The sequence below is a fragment of the Mastomys coucha genome, unplaced genomic scaffold (assembly GCF_008632895.1).
Source record: "Mastomys coucha isolate ucsf_1 unplaced genomic scaffold, UCSF_Mcou_1 pScaffold23, whole genome shotgun sequence".
Classification (NCBI taxonomy): domain Eukaryota; kingdom Metazoa; phylum Chordata; class Mammalia; order Rodentia; family Muridae; genus Mastomys; species Mastomys coucha.
In genome coordinates, this window is record NW_022196906.1 from 99,607,879 (window position 1) to 99,625,324 (window position 17,446).

Here is a 17,446-nt window from a genome sequence, read left to right on the forward strand (position 1 = left end):
GGCACACCTTTGGGTGTGTCTCTGACGGTTGCTGGCCAATCCCAAAAGGTTTAACCTGAGAAGGGAAGACCCACTCTGACTGTGGACACTACCTCCCCATGGGCTGGGATCCTTGGCTAAATAAAATAGGAATAGGAAGAAAGGGTTGAGCATTGGTCATCCCCCTTCTGTTTCTGAGTCAGTGCCAAGCATCAGGACCTTCCAACCACCATGCTTTCCCCACCAAAATAGACTGTCTTCCTTTGAATGGTGAGCCAAAATAAAAACTTTCTCCCTTAAGCCTGGGACTTCTGGGTGGTTCCAGGCACTTGGTCACAGGCAGAAGAAAGGTAACTAAGAAATCCTCTGTTAATTTTATCCTCAACTGCCAGCACAGCCAACAAGGCAGGATCTGTCACCAGAGACTACTTAATTAGTGAAAAGTTACCTGAGAGCCAGGGTCACCTTTTTGTCCCTTTCCCCCACGAAATCCATAAAATCCCTAAACAAACATAAAACAAAATCTCATTTAGAACAATCAGCCTCAGAATGGCTTCATGACAACTCAAAGAAGAGACAGGTGACTTACTTCTTCTCCATCCAGTCCGTCAAGCCCATCCTCACCGCGCTCTCCCTGAGGGATGACAAGAGTCAGCGGTCAGTACAGCTGGCGACAGTACTGAAGCAGTCAGGAGACCCCTGACATGTGCTTGCTAGGAAATGAATCCAAGGTAGGAGATCAAACTTGCCTGAGAAGGAGATACAGTACCTGAGCTCCCGAAAATCCTTTGACTCCCTGCAAAAGATTAAATATCTGTCACTGCAGGGTGGAAGATCGGAATGGGGATTCTAACTCTGCAGCAGGATGCGGGTGCCTCCCTCGAAAGTGTTGTTTTGCATCATCTTTATGATTACTTTTGCCCACATACATCCAGATAAAGGTTACAAGTGGAATTAGATGAATGTTGGAGACTCATTTACAAACAGAAGAACTAACGTGTCACACAGGGAGAGGGGAAGAGGAGATGGAAAAGAGATAACAAGTGAGAAAATGGGAGGAGACAAGAAGCTGTCACAGGGGAGTGAGAAGGACTAGCCAGTCCAGGCTTACCTTTTGACCTCGAGTCCCTGGGCATCCCATGATTCCTCTGTCTCCTTGAAGCCCAATTTCTCCTCGTCTTCCCTAAGAAGTGAATCCAAACATATATCCAAGTTATACTTTTGCCACAAGTTGTCAGCAGTCTGCTCTTGGAGCTCCGAGCGTTCCAACTTCAGACAAAGCGATTCCTCCTGTGATCCTCCGGCCCCTCAGAAGCTTTCCCTGTCAGCCTTCAGGGTTCCCTCACAAGTAACAAATGGGTAGATGGTGAGCTCAGCTGCTTTACTCTCTCATCAGAGAGTGCAGTCAAAGGCTCAGAAGTCACTTTGCCTCCTAGCCACAGTCCTAATTGCTCAGTGATCCCATGATATCACGCCCAGGACCCTGGTACCACCCTGGGGAAGTCGACACTGCTGTCATAGGAAAGCAGTTCAGTGCCCAGGGCTAGAGCTGAGCGGAAACAGAGGGGAAGACAAATTACTGCAAGAACAGAGCACAATGGCAGAAGAGCCTGTCCTTGGGGCTGGCGAGAAGCATCCGTCGGGAATGTGCTTTCTCTGTAAGAGTAAGGATCCGAGTTTAATCTCAGAACCCACATTTTAAAAGTTCAAGAACAGTGGCGTGCGTTTAGTCCCAGCTCTGGGAACAAGGGTCAGAGACCATGGAACCCAGCTGTTCTTGCTGGGCTGGCCTATCCAAATCCACAAACTTCATGTCAATGAGAAACCCTTTAAAAAAATACTAATAAAGAGCAGGCCGGGTGCTGGTGGTGCACATGTTTAACTTCAGCAATCAGGAGGCAGAGGCAGGTGAATCTCTGAGTCTGAGGCCAGCCTGGTCTACAGAGTGAGTTTAAGGACAACAAAGGCTACACAGAGAAACCATATCTCAAAAAACTGAAAAAAAAAGAAAAAAAAAAAGTAGATTGCTCCTGAGAGACATCACCTGTGGTTGACCTCCGGCACTCGCACACAGACAGACACACAGACACACACACACAGTCATTGCTCACAGTCTAAGTCTGTCCAAAGTCAGACTATCCATACAGAAAGAAGATTTAAGGTCAATACGTTTCTCATTAACCCCAATTTTCCCAGGAAATACTTAGAAACAGCCAAGAGCCAGAGTTAAATGTGTCTGGAGAAAACATCCATGTGCTATGTGAGTGTGGGGACCAACTGTCTCTGGGATCTAGGGCCAGCACGTGAGGGCTTGTGTAGAGTGTTATCTTCCGAGCATGCCTGTGAGGAATATTCTTGTTTAGGTTAAGTTAAAAAGAAAGAAAGAAAGAAAGAAAGAGAGAAAGAAAGAAAGAAAGAAAGAAAGAAAGAAAGAAAGAAAGAAAGAAAACAAAAATCAAATAAACCAAAAAGAGAAAAACCCCACCCTACGACATCACACCATGAGAAATCACTTCGTGGGTGTGAGTCCTGGGTTGCATAAAAAAAGAAAGCATCTGGGGAGAGCTACCTAGAGAGGGGACGCTGTCTGGAGAAGAGGCTATGGGAAGGGGGCGGGGCTGAGCAGGAGCTCACATCCCTCTCTGCTTCCTGACTGTAGATATAATATAAGCAGATGCCTCGGGCTCCTGTGCCATGACTTACCCACTGTGATGAACTAACCCCTCACATCGTAAGCCAGTATAAAGCCCTCCTTTCTTACAATGCCTTTGTTGGGCTTTTTTTTTTTTTTTTTAAAGAACAAGAAAAATAGCGAATACAGCTTCCCCACGAGAGAAGGGGCATGTGAGCCTTCTTTTATTTGTCCTGCTTCCTTTACTCTGAAGATCGATCAGACCCTACACAACCTCAAGGTGTTGCCCAGAGCCACAGGGGGCTGAGAGGACCTTAGGCTTCACAATTTCCCATGGCCTGAACTTTCAGCAAGGCAGAGAGGTGACTCACCACACACAAAGGTTTATCCTGGTTTGGCAGTGTTTGAGACCCCTACTAGGGTACCAAATGAGCCAGGTAGTGTATTCCCTTAGTGATCCTTTCAAAGTAAACTAGGCTGGCCCTGAGTCCTAGAAAGATTATCAGAAAGCTAAATGTCCTGGTCAATCAAGGTCTAGCTCACAGGTCAGTCCTTGGAAGTCTCATTCCAGAGTCTGAGCTTTTAAGCATTATAAACATTACGAACTACGCATTCCCCATGCCTAGCAAAGCTACCCAAGAGGTTTCCGTCCCTCCATTTTCTACTCAAGGGTGATAGGCCAAGTGAGGGCTCTGGTTTTAGAGTCAAATATTGAGGCTTCCAAACCTCTGGGCAGTGTTTAGTCATGAAGTCATGCTCTTGGGGACGGCCTGCCCACCTCCTCTCCACATTGGAAGGACATGTGCTCCAGCACCGGGCCAAAAAGGAGCTCCCTAGCAGATAAGCTGCTACATCCTGTTTAGAGACACGGAGGAGAATTCCAGACCCCCAACGCTGATTTAAAAGCAACAATCCAGTCCCTGACATGTGAGCTGTTCCTGTCCACAACTTAAAGTTAATAGAGGGGAAGGAAAGCAGCCCTTTCGTCCACAGCACTATTTAAAAAAAAAAAAAAAAAACTCTCGCTCACGCTCATTCTCAATCTCTCTCTCTCTAGCTCATGTTCATTCTCTCTCTCTCTCTCTCTCTTACTCTCATGTGCTTGTGTGCATTCACAAACACACACACACACACACACACACACACACACACACACATCTCCTCTACCCCATAAAACTTTTCACAACAAAGAACATCAGTAAGTGTGGGTTCATGGAGGGGGAGGCGGCAGTGCTGACTTACCGGGTCTCCATCCTCTCCCCTGTGTCCTCTGCTACCTTTCGGACCTGAAGAACCCTAGGAGGAAAAAGAGAAGGCCATTTAACCATCCTCTGTCAGTCAAGCTCACGAAGTAAGTCATTAGGCACTCCAGGCTAGGTCCTCCCTTGAGTGTTGGATGGACGTTGTGCCAATAAAGCCATGAGTTGCAGAGAATCCAACATCTGTGGCCGGTCTTTTCCTTGGCCTTGTGTCTGGAGCCCCTCTGCAGAGTGAGATCCTCCTGGTGATGGATGAGGGGCCACTCTTGTATCCGTGCTCATCATTTTTAATATGGATTTGTATTGTTTTATATATGTGCTGGCAGGCTTTATGTCAACTTGACACACACTAGAATCATCAAAGAGCAGGGAGCCTCAACTGAGAAAATACCTCCCTAAGATCAGGCTGCAGGCAAGCCTGGAGGGCATTTTCTTAATTGCTGATTGATAAGGGAGGGCTCAGCCCATGCGGGTGATGCCACCCTGAGCTGGTGGTCCTAAGTGTCATAAGAAAGCAGGCCAAGCAAGCCAAGAGAAGCAAGCCAGTAAGCAGCACCCCTCCCTGTTCTGATCTGTTTGAGTTTATGCCCTGACTTCCTTCAGTGGTAAACGGTAATAAAAAAGTATAAACACAAAAACCCTTCTCTCCTCATGTTGCTTTGCATTCTGGTGTTTCATCACAGCAATAGTAACCATGAGACTGTGTGTGTGTGTGTGTGTGTGTGTGTGTGTGTGTGTGTGTGTGTGTTCGCACTCATGCACGTGTACATAGATACAGGAGCATGTGCAGTTTAGAGGCGGGCCCTTGGAGCTGGAGTTACAGGTGGTTATTAGCATCCTAACATGCATGTGGAAACGAAACCCAGATACTCTGGCAAGCACCTGAACCACCTCTCCAGCTCCATCCTTGACAAATCAAAAGCACCTACAAAGAGTTCATCTGACTCTCTTCTGCTCTGATAAGAGCCATCTTTAAACGAAGTCACTTTTCTGCAGGCCAGAGTCTAGCGGCTTCATTTACTTATAACAAAAGTCTGTTGAGGTTTGCTTCCCTAGCCCTCTAACACAGATCTCTGCTGTGCCCTGGAGCACGACTCTACTGACATGCAAGAGGAGAGTGTTCAATAAACGGAATGTCACAATTCGGCAAAACACTCTGTATAAATTATCCTTCAACATGGATAGACAAAGCAGGAATCCTCAGTAAGGATTATAATCGATCTGTTTTGAACCAAAGAAAAGACACAGTGGGTAAAGGTGCTTGCTGCCGAGCCTGGTGACCTGGGTTTGATGCTCAGAACTCACAAAGTGGAAGGAGAGACCAGGTTACTGCATGTTGTCCCCTGACCTCCACAGGTGCACCATTGTATATAGTCATGCCCCCCACTTCCCCAAAATAAATAATTTAAGTCTGTTTGAAATATTGAGGGGAAGAAATGAAGGCTAAAATTATTAAAATGAAAATATTTTTATCACAAAAAGTCCTTTTGCCATGATACCTCAAATCCATTTGAAAATGCATACGTAATGGATATAATATAAATGCACAGTTTAACTGTTACAGAGAGTTTTGTGCCATAATTATATGTGACATCTGTGCAGGTCATCACCCAGCCAAGAACTGAAACATTGCCAGTCCCAGGCACAGGCCCACCCCATCACAAGTACTCAGAACCCACTATGCTAGCCCACCTCAGGGGTACACTGTAAACATTTAGGGTAATACTTCCTGGACTTTAAAGATATGTCACTGCTTAAATATACATTCTCAGACAGAACAGCCTCGCTTTAATAAACAGAACCCTACCTATGTGTTCTCCTGTTTCCTCTTTTCTACTTTCTGTGGTCATTACAATGTAGGTAAAAATTCATTCATGTTTTTTAATGAATGTAGTTCATTTGTTGCATTGACACAGTCTTCCATTGAAAATGCCATGACACATTTTTTTCCATTCTATTCCTCTGTAATTGATCTTCTATAATCCTGTCTTTTATTTTGGCAGCTTGGTTTCATTTACTTTTGGAAACCCACAACCCTCTCTACTATTTTAACACTTTCAGACTATCTAAAGCAGATTTAGAAAGTATAAATTGTAAACCCCCAAGACAGCCTCACTAGAGATACGGAAGAGAAAGGGGAAGTTGTTCTCGGGTTCCGTGTCCAGAGTGAGCTCTGTTCCCACTCCTATACTGCAGAAACTACAGAAAATGCCCAAGGCAATTACATTATATGGAGCAAAGGTTGCAAATTCAGCTGTTGCATTTCACCCCCACTCACAACAAAGCAAGACATGCTAGAGAAAAAAAGAATCAAAATCAAATGGCACCTTTGAGGCTTGGAGTCCCCGGGTTCCATGAGGCCCTGGAATCCCCGGACATTTACAAAATTTACAGCAGCAAGCCCTTTCTGCAATGTTTCCCTAGAGAGAGAGAGAAAGAAAGGTTAAAGAAAGCAAAGTGTGATGAGCCACAATCATTGGGGATCTTCTTACGTAAGAACCCTGTTCAGACACATCATAAGCTATCTACAAACCCAGGCTCTGCCTTTGGGGGAGGCATGCAAGCAATAGGGGGGCTTTATGACTTATAGAGAGAATATGGGTAGTGTCTCCACTCAAGGAACAACTTCAGTTAATGGAAAAGGTGCCAAGCACATACATGACCACAGGCCAAGTTAACTTGAGACATATTGATTCCTGTTTGACAATCTCCTGGAACTTCTATTGTATAAATCATTTGGAGCTGTCTAATGGCATTAGAGGCTAGTTGATCTGTTGATACCCTAGGCATTCATTCAGTGACACGACAATGGAAAGAAGGGTAGGAAAAAAACCCACAAATTATGATGTTTTGAGTGCAAATCAAAACTTTAAGGTAGCAGAGTAGTCTAGTGTCAGAGGCAGGGAGAGCATTTTGACTTGAGGCTAGCCTTGTCTACATAAAGAGTTTCAGGGGAGTTAGAGATACACAGTGAGACTCAGTCTCAAGATACATAGGTAGGTAGGTAGGTAGGTAGGTAGGTAGGTAGGTAGGTAGATAGATAGGCAGACAGACAACCATTGAAGTTGCATTATCTCATACCTAGTAGGATAATTACTCTTCAAGAAAGGATGCAGTGAGGGAGTAGACAGTGGGAATTGACAGGAAGGAGAGAAGGAAATAGAGGAGGAAGGAAGGAAACTAAACACATCAAGTGACCAGGAAGATGTGGAGAAATCAGAATTCATGAGACATGGAAAAATCCTTGAAGCACTAAACACGGAGTTATCACACTCCATAATCCCATTTGTGGGTACACACACAAAAGAACTGAACACCGGATCCTGAAGACATGTTTGCTCATGCATGTTGATCACAGTGTCTGTCGCCTCTGCTAAGTGATGGAAGTGACCTAAGTGTCAGGGGAGAGGAGAATGGATAAACATAGTGCAACAAAGGAGGGAATCCTGTCACAGGCTACAGCATGGCTGAGCCTTGGGGACAATACACTAAGCCACTCACAAGCAGACAAATGCTGCTGGGGGGCGATATAAGGGACCTTAAGCAGAGAAATCTTTAGATACAGAAAGTCGAGTGGGGTTGCTGGGCTCTGTAAAGAGGGAGCAGAAAGAGGTCATAATGCTAACTGAGGATTTACAGGCTCCAGTCTTGTAAAATGGAAACTTCCTAGAGGTCTACTGGACAGCAATGTGCACAGGGACATTGCAGCCGTCGGCCTTGACTGTCAACTTGATACCATTTATAATCACCATGGAAACAAACCTCTGGACTTGTCTGAGAGATTTTTCTAGATTAGGTTAATTAAGGTGAGAAGACTCACAGTAAAAAATGGGCTGCTGCAGGACCATCCCACAGGCTGGATAAAAAGGAGGAATTTAATTAGAGTGACACCCAACCCTGCTTCCTGACTGTAGATGCAGTGTAACAAGAAACTAATACAGCCATATACTGTATACTCCAAATTGTTGAGATGAGAAATACTACATTTTTACCATAATAACAAAACCCAAATGTAGTTAATAAGAAACTTTTTTAAACCAATAACCAAAGACATGTCAATCTCAATGCTTGAGAACACTGGGGAAAATACAATGTCACAGACTTTTGCATGTTTTAACATCCTAAATGTCATGCGTTTAAACTTGATAGCACAAGCAGCAGTAGTCTGGAAAGACCGAGATTCCAACCGGGTTCTTGTGGCGCTTGAGGTCACTGATGACTCACCAGATACTGTGAGAGCTTCTTGCCCAGGTCTAGCATTCCAATGGTCAGCTGAGTCCTGTAGTCGAATCCTTTTCCAAACTCAAAGCTGGAAAACTCATCGTGACCGAATGTGTTAAGGGACACCACCAACAGAGCATCAAGTCCTAGTTAGCAAAGGTGATCCGTGTGAAACCCAGGGGCTCATTCACTCCGTAAATGTCATTCAAAAGCAGAACATGGAGAAGTCAATCATCAGAGGAAGCAGGATTCTCAGCACACAAACAGCAGACTCGCCTGCATCCCTGAAACCGTGTGAGACTCTTGTCTCTGATTTAGCATGAAATTCCCCCAAGGAAAAAACATCCAAAAGAAACTACTGATAAATCAACTGAAAAATGCCAGCAGAAAGTGGTGTTCAATATCTCACACCAATTCTGACACAACTCTTGGACATTCAAATGTGATTTTTAAGAAGTGAATTGTTTATCTTTAGGATGGGGTTCTAAACTTTCTGGAATACCTATTAAAACCAGTTATCCCCCAGGGGCCCCGCCCCCGGGTGGTTCGTATCCAGATGAGTGTATTAGTTCATCCACTCTTTTACTGATTCATTAATTCCTCCACTACCTGTTGACACATCCATCTTGTCATTAAACAAGCATTTGCTTCTTAGGATCCTGTTGTGTGTTGATTATTGTACCAGGATGACAAAATGAGTGGGCCAGGCACATTCCTTTCTGTGTCAGTGTGCCTGGACTAATTGGTAAGATGGACAGAATCAGAAAATTCTGAGTTCTCTGGGAGAGAACATCAAGCAATGAAAGCTTTGCTTGAGGGGGATACTCTGGACAGTCTCAGGGGATATGGGAGGACAGCCTCGGGGGATATGGGAGCACAGCCTCAGGGGACTGTGGGAGGACAATCTCAGGGGACTGTGGGAGGACAGTCTCAAGGGATATGGGAGGACAGCCTCGGGGGATATGGGAGGACAGACTCAGGGGTCTATGGGAGGACAGTCCCAGGGGATATGGGAGCACAGCCTCAGGGGATATGGGAGGACAGCCTCAGGGGACTGTGGGACAACAATCTCAGGGGTCTATGGGAGGACAGTCTCAAGAGATGTGGGAGGACAGCCTCATTGAATATGGGAGAACAGTCTCGGGAGATATGGAAGGATTCTTGGAGAAAGTGGTGGCTAAACTGACTCTGAGGATGAATAGAAGTTGTTCAAAGGAAAGAACCAGACATGGATCAATAGTAGACTAAGGATGGTGGGGGATGTGCAGAGCTCTAACAGAGACTGGAAGGAACAAGACTGTAAACATCTTAAAGGAGGAAAGTGCTGTGTGCTGAAGCATCGAGTGTGAGGAATGCACTTGGGCTGGAGCAGGCGCAGAGGCAAGACTCCGCAGTCTCAGGGGTCATATCAAAGAAGTTGTCATGGAACCTAAGGGCCATGGGAAGGTGCTGATGGGGTCTATGCAAGACAGATGGCACCATCCAGAAATAAGGCAGGAAACATCATGACTCTAAGGAGGTTATCCATAAAAACTGAATCCCCAAAGCCAGTCTGAGGCTCCTCCATGGCAGTTTTAGAAGATGAGTCCTATTTGCCAGCTAGGGGACTTTCCATTTTGATGAAGATTCCTCTCGGCTTCTCCATCTCACCCCAGGCTCAGCCAAAGCTAGGGGATACAGATGTAGGTTGAGGCATGCTTGTGCTAGCCCATATTGCTACCTTTCACAGGGATAACCAGAAACAGTGAAAGGCGTCTTAGGTCAGACACCCTAGAAGCCCAATCTGAGAGGAGAAAGTGTGAGCAAGTGTGTATGTGTGTGGTTGGGGTGGGAGCGGGGGAAGTCAGCAAAGAGAAAGCCATGAGCAGGGTTTTATCTCAGCCTTGGCTGCATCATGAGAGACCCTGAAGTATTAACTATGCCAGAGTTGACCTTGAGACACGAGCACCAGACTTCTGTTTGCCTACTTCATTGAAAGCCACAGTCACTGGAATGGGACTTGGTCTAACCCCTCCTATAATGGCTACTCTTCCTTGTCAACCTGATTGACTTAACAAGCACCAAGAGTGTTAATGTGGTATGTCCGTGAGAATGTTTCTAGTTGGGCAGAAGACCTGCCCTCAAGATAGGCAGTTCCACCCCCTGGACTAGAGTCCTGGAAAAAAAGAGAAAGTCAGTGGATTTCTAGAATTCCTCTTTCTTTGCTTCCTATTCCACTGAGATATGAACAAGCAGCTGCCACTACAGAGCCATCTGCCACCATGAGCTGCCTCCTCCATGCCTTCCTCACCATGATGGACTGTATCCCCCGAAACATGAACCAAGATAAACATCTCCTTCCTTAACTACTTCCTATCACCAACCCATCCCCAGTCCAAGCATTTGGGGTTCATCAAGGACACGTGTCTGAGGAAGACTCAAATGTAAATGGGTGGCTGTAGCATCGAATTATTAAGGGAAGAATAACAGGGACAGACCAAAGGATGTCGCACACATCACCAGCAGTATCTTCTGCAAATGGCTGCATAGATCCCAAGATCTAGAGCACATAGGGCAGAGACCTGGTCCCCCTACCCCAAGCTCCACTGGCTGCATTTTCAACTCATTACCTGCTTCTCTGAGCCTGTCTGACTGCTGTTCTAGTAAGGCGATACTTTCACCCTGGAGACCGTCTGAGAAGATGAGCAGAACCTATAGAAAGAGAGAAGGAAATGGGATGACATAAGCCAGAGGTATAACTGGAAACAGAAGAACAGACATGGGGTGGAGAATGGAAGGTAGGCTGTATACCTGGCCCCTGGATGCAGATCTCTCTTCAAACATGTCCCAAAGTGACTGCAAGAACTGTGAATCCAGATGAGTTGGTCCACGGACGGTGACTTGCAACAAGCTGTCAAACACTGCTTTCTGATAGATCTGGAACTTGGCTGGGAACTCTTGGTCACTGTTCACCTTAAAGGCCAGGCTCACCTGCGCCTCTGCACCTGCACCACAGCTCACCCCTCTGATAGAGGTGATGTCCTCCAAGATGCCTGGAAGGTACGATTCTAAGCGGGGATGGCCCTGGAACAAAGGCTGTCCCTGACGGTGAGTGGAAATGTCGAATCCAACCACTACATCCACAAAGCAATCTGGAGACCAAAGAAACGAGGCTAGATTAATCAGCAAGCAGGAGCAAAGGATTGCAGAGGGGATTGGGAGAAAGGAGAGATGGTTTTGTCATGCTCCAGGGGTTGGCAGAACCCAGAGGATGCTCAAGAAAATGAGCTAATATAATACTGGCTAATATAATAATATTATAATATAATATATAATATATAATATAATATATAATATATAATATAATAATAATATAATAATACTGGCTAATCTACCAACATAAAACAAATGCTCCCTCTGGCCCCTTTCATACCTAACAAGTTTCAGTGCAAATTGTAGCTTTATGTATGTGGATGAATTTTCCTGCCTTTTTTTTTTTTTCTGGTTTTTCCAGACAGGGTTCTCTGTGTAGCCCTGGCTGTCCTAGAACTCAGTGATGACCTATTCTGATTCATATGAATATAACATATTAAACATTTTGAACTGTCCTGGAGATTATTCAGTTTTTAGCAGTCATAAATATAAAGTTTTGCAAAGGCCAGGTGGATAATGTAGATGAGTCAAATGGCCAGTGAGTGAGGGTCATCATCTGGAGAGCAGATGGAGCAGTATGCCTGTCCACAGCCAGCTCCAACTGAGAGTGGCCAGGGGGTAAATGAGGCCCCATATTGTTAGATCCATTTTTAAAGTAAAGCCTGAAAGCTTTACCTTTAATGCAAAGTCTCCAGTTTGTAAGCACAGTCAAGTGACTGAATATGTTACCCCAAAATTTTAGACAACTAAAATTTTGACTATGTTATAATCACGACGAGCAAGTTGTATGTTGGGGCCCTTCTGATCCTTGCCAGTTGCTCCTTCTCAGACTAGGAGACATTGTGGCGCTACTCCAGAGTAAGAACTCTGGCTAATTCCAGCCCCAGGGTTCTTTCATCTTACCTCCCCACAAGTACCCAAGCAGGACACAAAAACCACGGAGCACTTGGAGAGACTGACACATGCTATAAAGGAGGCCTCCAGCATCATGGCTCTGGAGACAGCAGTAGGGAGGATCACTGCCCGTGCACAAATTCCACATAGCGACAAACAGCTGTGATGGCTCCCCAACTCCCAGCCCCAAATGCACAGAACCTGAGTGCCCTGCGGCTACTGCCAGCTGCCACTGAGGAGTGACATCCCTGTGGGGTGGAAAGCTCTTCTACAGTTTCCTGAGCTCACACCCTGCCGAGCTGATTCCTCTACAATATCCAAGAGGCCTGGGCAGCCATTTATGTTTGTGAATTAAGTAATCTGTAAAGACAACTGAAATTTTGACTATGTTATAATCATGAAGATGTTATTCTTTAAAGGGAAACAAAACAGGGCTAGACAGATGGCTCAGTAATTAAGATCACTTGTCGCTCTTGCAGAGGACCCAGAATCAGTTTCCAGTACCCACAGGCTGCCTCACAACCATTTGCAACTCCAGTTCCAGGAGATCTGACACCCTCTTCTGACCTTTGTGGGCCACTGCAGCCACATGGTAGCTGTACACAGACAAGTTCCAGAGAATTGGATGCCCTTTTCTAGACCCTAAGGTCACTGCATGCATGTGGTCCACAGACATACATGCAGGCAACACATCCACATACAAAAGCACAACCATAACAATAACATTTTTACAAATCTACTCTATACATACATATAACTATATACACATACATATACACATAAACAGCACACACACGCACGCACACACACACACACACACACACACACACACGCACATGCGCGCGTGCGCGCGCACACACACACACACACACACACACTGAGTCCTTTACTAGATTAACAATGTTGAAAACAGTCAAAAGTTTCAATAGTGAATATTCACTTTCCTTACATCCTACCAGATAAAGGACATGGTCCAGAGGGTTTGTACAGGAGACAGAGCACCATGTATGAAAGCAGCAGACACTCTGGCTGTAGTGAGAGGAGAGAGATGTCTACAGGACGCAGCCAACCCTGTCCCCTTGTGCTCTGTACCCAATCCTGCCACTGAGGAAGGCTGACGAATCACAAGCTTCCAGGGAGAAACAGGGACGGCTGCCTCCTCTCACCATACCCTTTTCTAAATGGATTCCACAGGGGCTAGCCCATAGTACAACCTTAGGAAGCAAAGGCACAGGAGGCCTGTGATAAAGCCAAAGAACAGCGAGTCACTCACTGGCTTTCCCGCAGCTCTGGCAAATTTCACGGACCATTCTCTTCTTCACATCCACACTCTTCAGTTTATTAAAGTCTTGGAAGGTAATTATTTTTTCTGAATTGCCTGTGATGGGCAGAAGCTGCTCCTTATAGACATCTCCTATGCCCAAAGCCAGGACACAGATGCCAAGGTCTTTCAGGACCTTTACCGCGTCTGTCACGTCATAGCGAGGAGAACTGGATGTCATAACAACCAAAGTCTGGGGGACACCAGCGTTTCTTCTCCCGCCAACGGATGGATCAAACATGTCACTCACGTGCTTGAGAGCAAAGTCAATTCGTGGAAGCCCCTTGCTCTGGGCCACACTGTGGACCTGAGATTTCCACTGAGTCTTGTTCAGAGAGCTTTCCAACTCAATAATTTCCTGATACCGGCTCCCGTATTGAGCCATCCCGACTTTCATTCTTTGAGACTCAATGTCAAAATTATCAATTAAGTCTGACAAGAAAGTCGTCATGGTAACAAACTCTGCATCAGACACCATGTCGGAGCCATCACAAAGGAAAATCACATCAGCTTCCGGAAGGTTACAAGCTGGAACAGAAAGGAGAAGTATAAATTATTTCCTCATGCATCATTCTAAATTGTTCCGTTACTGGGCTCCTCAAATTGCTTTGCTAAATACTTAAATTGTTTTGCATTAGCAGCGAATTGAGATAAATTAACAGAAGAGAGACTCAATGATTGGACCGAAAAGAGAAGGAAAAATATCAGGAAAGGGGAGGATAATAGACATTTTTCAAAGTGTAATTATATTTGCATGAGTTATTGAGAAAGATACTGCAGGCTATTCAGAAAGGAAGTAGGTAATTTGAACAGATTGAATACTCCATGAAGAGATATTTGCAAGCCTGAAAGTCTCTGCAATGTCTGCAGACTGGAGCAGGCTAGGTAGCAATACCACGGTGTATTGTTGAAACTTACTGTTGTTGCTGATGTTGCCAATTAACATGTGTATTAAATAGTATTGTTTCCAAAACTCTTTGGGTATGCAATAACATAGTAAATCCCAACCAGCTCATGACACATTATTCTAATTGTGTAGGTATTGAAAGGCGAAATCAGAGTTGGGTAAATTCATAGAAGCACATAAAATAGACTCTCTTCTACTGCAGTTTTTTAATGTCTCAATATTAGACACATATGAGACAAGTGTGTACTGTTCATAAACTGAACAGGACCATCTCCCTGAAGCTCAACGTGAAATATTCTAAAACCAACGGATACATTTCTCCTACTTCCAGTCAGACTCCCCAGCTCTGAACAGCAGAAGGGCAATGACCAATGGTAACCACTGGTTGCCCAGTGTCACACAATTCCCTGTAAAGCAAAGGGGCAGACACGGGGCCAAGCTGCCCAGACAAGCCTTCAAGAAAGATTAAGCTTCCTGTAGTTAGTGGAGGCTCCAGCTGTCAGCTCCGTCAGGTCTGATTTCCGTATAAAGATGTCTTGCAAAGGACATGACTTTCCCAGGGCAGTTCACACTCCCTCCTCGCCCCATCTTAGCCCAATGCTGGGCAGCTGTCCTGGGAAACGCTTGTACCAGTGCTAAGTTAACAGCTTCACTGGACAGGCACCACTGGCTGACTTCTGCCTACCCTGCCTTCCTTTTTATTTCACAAGTGTGATTCCTTAAAACGTTGTGTACCCCGGACTCCATCTTGGCATCCACTTCTGAAAAGTAGCATAGGAGATAAGATTAAAGTAGCATGCATATTGCTAGGACAAGACCAGTGTTAGGGATGTACTAGATTTGGTGGAGATCCAGTAATGAACAAGAGATGGAGGAACCCACAACCTTTTGATGGGGGCAGATGAGGCAAGCTCATCACAAGCTATGCACTATGCGCCAACACCAAGAAAAAGACACGTGCAGGAGTCTGGAAGCTTGGAGCAAACAAAGCTGAAACTTGATCGGTACATTGGCTGCAGGCAAGTGATAAGCTGGGTGTTCACAGGGGGTAGAACAAAGTGCACAAAGAGGTGGAGAAATTTCAGAGTAACAAGGAAGACGTGAAAAGGGCAGGGGCAACAGATGAGATGGGAGAAGTGTATAATGGTTGGAAAGAGTTAGAAAGATTCCAAAATGCTGTAGACAGTGGTGTGACATAGTCCAGTGTGTGTCCATAAATTCTAGAGAGTGACCTGCATGGCAACAGGATAAATTGGAGGGAGAGGTGATACACACACCCAGACACACACACACACACACACACACACACGAATAGGTACACATGTATATATCACACACCCAAAAGCTCAGACACCATCATAGAACAGAAGGGAGAAAGATTGTAGGAGCCAGAGGTTGGAGAGGACCAGATAATACATCATCTTGAGGACTTGATAGGAGAGTAGCTGTGACTGAGTCTTTCATGAGATCAGTCAGTCAACCTTCTGTCATGGAAGTGGGAGGGATCACGAGTCTCCACCCCTAACTGAGGAGCTCTGGGCAGTGGGTAGCTTCTGGGGGAGGTAGACCCGGTTTTCTTTAAGGGTGCAAGCCCCGCATCCACAAGTATTTGAGCAACCCAAACTGGAAAAGAAGACTTGAAGTTGGGGGATGTATGTGAGAGGTGGGTCTGGGATGCGTTAGAGGAACAAGTGGGTGTTAAGTATGACCAATGCATATCATAATCGAGTCTCAAAGAACAAAATATTAAGCAATAGTTATAGTGGCTTACTTTCTTGTGAATTATTGCACAGAGTCTCTTGCAGAGGCAGGTAAATGTCTCTCAGTTTGTCAAAGTTGTCCACATGGATAGTATTTTCTTTCTTCCCTGCCATGGTCTCCAGTTCATCTTGGTTGGCATTTCCTACACCTACGGCAAAGATGGTGATGCCTTTGTCTCTGAGTTCCTGTGCTGCATCATTGAGTTTATCCCGGTCGTGGGACACGCCATCCGTGATGACAATCATCACCTGCCTCACGTTTTGCTTCAGGCGGCTGCCGTGCTCCTCTGTGAACAGGATATTGGAATGCTGAAGAGCCTTGGCCGTGTAGGTCTCCCCTGCAGTGTCCCTGGGCCTCCTCAGATGCTCAGTGATGGCTGATCTGCTCGAGTAGGTGTTAAGGTAGAAAAGAATCTCGGGATTGTTGGAGTACGTGAGCGCTCCAAACTGAACTCGGTCCCTGCCAACGTCTGCCTTCTTCACCAGGTGGATGGTGAGGTTCATCATGCTTTCTTGCTCCTGTGGACCTATGCTGCCTGAGTGGTCCAACACAAACACAATGTCCAAGAGTTCAATCCTCTTGCAGTCTGAAAAAAAATAAATGACAGGCACTCACAAACTCCACCATGCTACCTACATATTCTGAGGGAACATGGGCAACGTTTGCCGTGAGCATTCTAGGTACATGGCACCCTAATCCCATCACCCACGACTCACCTCTCATATGTGCACAGCTGTGTGCATGTGGAAGCCAAAATTTAACCTTGAGTTTCATTCCTCAGAATGCCATCTACCTTGGTTCTGAAACGAGCTCCCTCAATGGTCTGGAACTCACCAAGTAGGCGAGGCTGGCTGGCCAGCAAGCCCCAAGGCTCTGTCTGTCTCTACCTCCTCAACACTGAGGTTACAGGCACATATTTTTAAAAACCTGGCTTTCTCAAATGGAAGCTGGGGATGAAGCTCTGATCTTTCTATTTTTGTGGCAAGCACTTTGCCAATTGAGCCCTTGTCTCACTTGGTCCTCCAGGGTGGCTGCTGTCATTTTTACAGAGAAAGAAACCAAAGCTCAGCCAAGGGCAAGTTGCAGAGCCGGATTCTAAGGCACATGTGCTCTTAGCTATGGGGCTTCACGGCTGGTGGCTCTTGTACCACGCCATCCTGTTCTGCTGCATCTCCCACCCAAGGCTGCCTTTACTAACTAGCTTTCAGCATAAAAACAACATCAGAAGCCAATTCAAGGACAATAATAATGGAAGACATGCTAGGGGTTGCAAAAACAGCCTTTTGTCTTGGAGAGTTCAGGAGCTCATTGTATAGGCTAGGGATTGTATTCCCTTCTCT

General features: G+C 45.6%; 1 protein-coding gene across 1 annotated transcript in view; it reads right to left on the reverse strand.

Moving 5' to 3' along the window:
- Nucleotides 1–17,446, reverse strand: part of Col6a5 (collagen type VI alpha 5 chain) — a 111,282-nt gene that overhangs the window by 64,629 nt on the left and 29,207 nt on the right. Inside the window, exons 7-17 of the mRNA XM_031343519.1 lie at nt 16,117–16,692; nt 13,391–13,966; nt 10,882–11,222; nt 10,701–10,782; nt 8,095–8,237; nt 6,198–6,290; nt 3,854–3,907; nt 1,091–1,162; nt 749–775; nt 569–613; nt 428–481 (exon numbers count right to left, since the gene is read on the reverse strand). Coding sequence (XP_031199379.1) covers nt 428–481; nt 569–613; nt 749–775; nt 1,091–1,162; nt 3,854–3,907; nt 6,198–6,290; nt 8,095–8,237; nt 10,701–10,782; nt 10,882–11,222; nt 13,391–13,966; nt 16,117–16,692 — 2,063 coding nt within the window. The remainder of the gene's footprint in view (nt 1–427; nt 482–568; nt 614–748; nt 776–1,090; nt 1,163–3,853; nt 3,908–6,197; nt 6,291–8,094; nt 8,238–10,700; nt 10,783–10,881; nt 11,223–13,390; nt 13,967–16,116; nt 16,693–17,446) is intronic.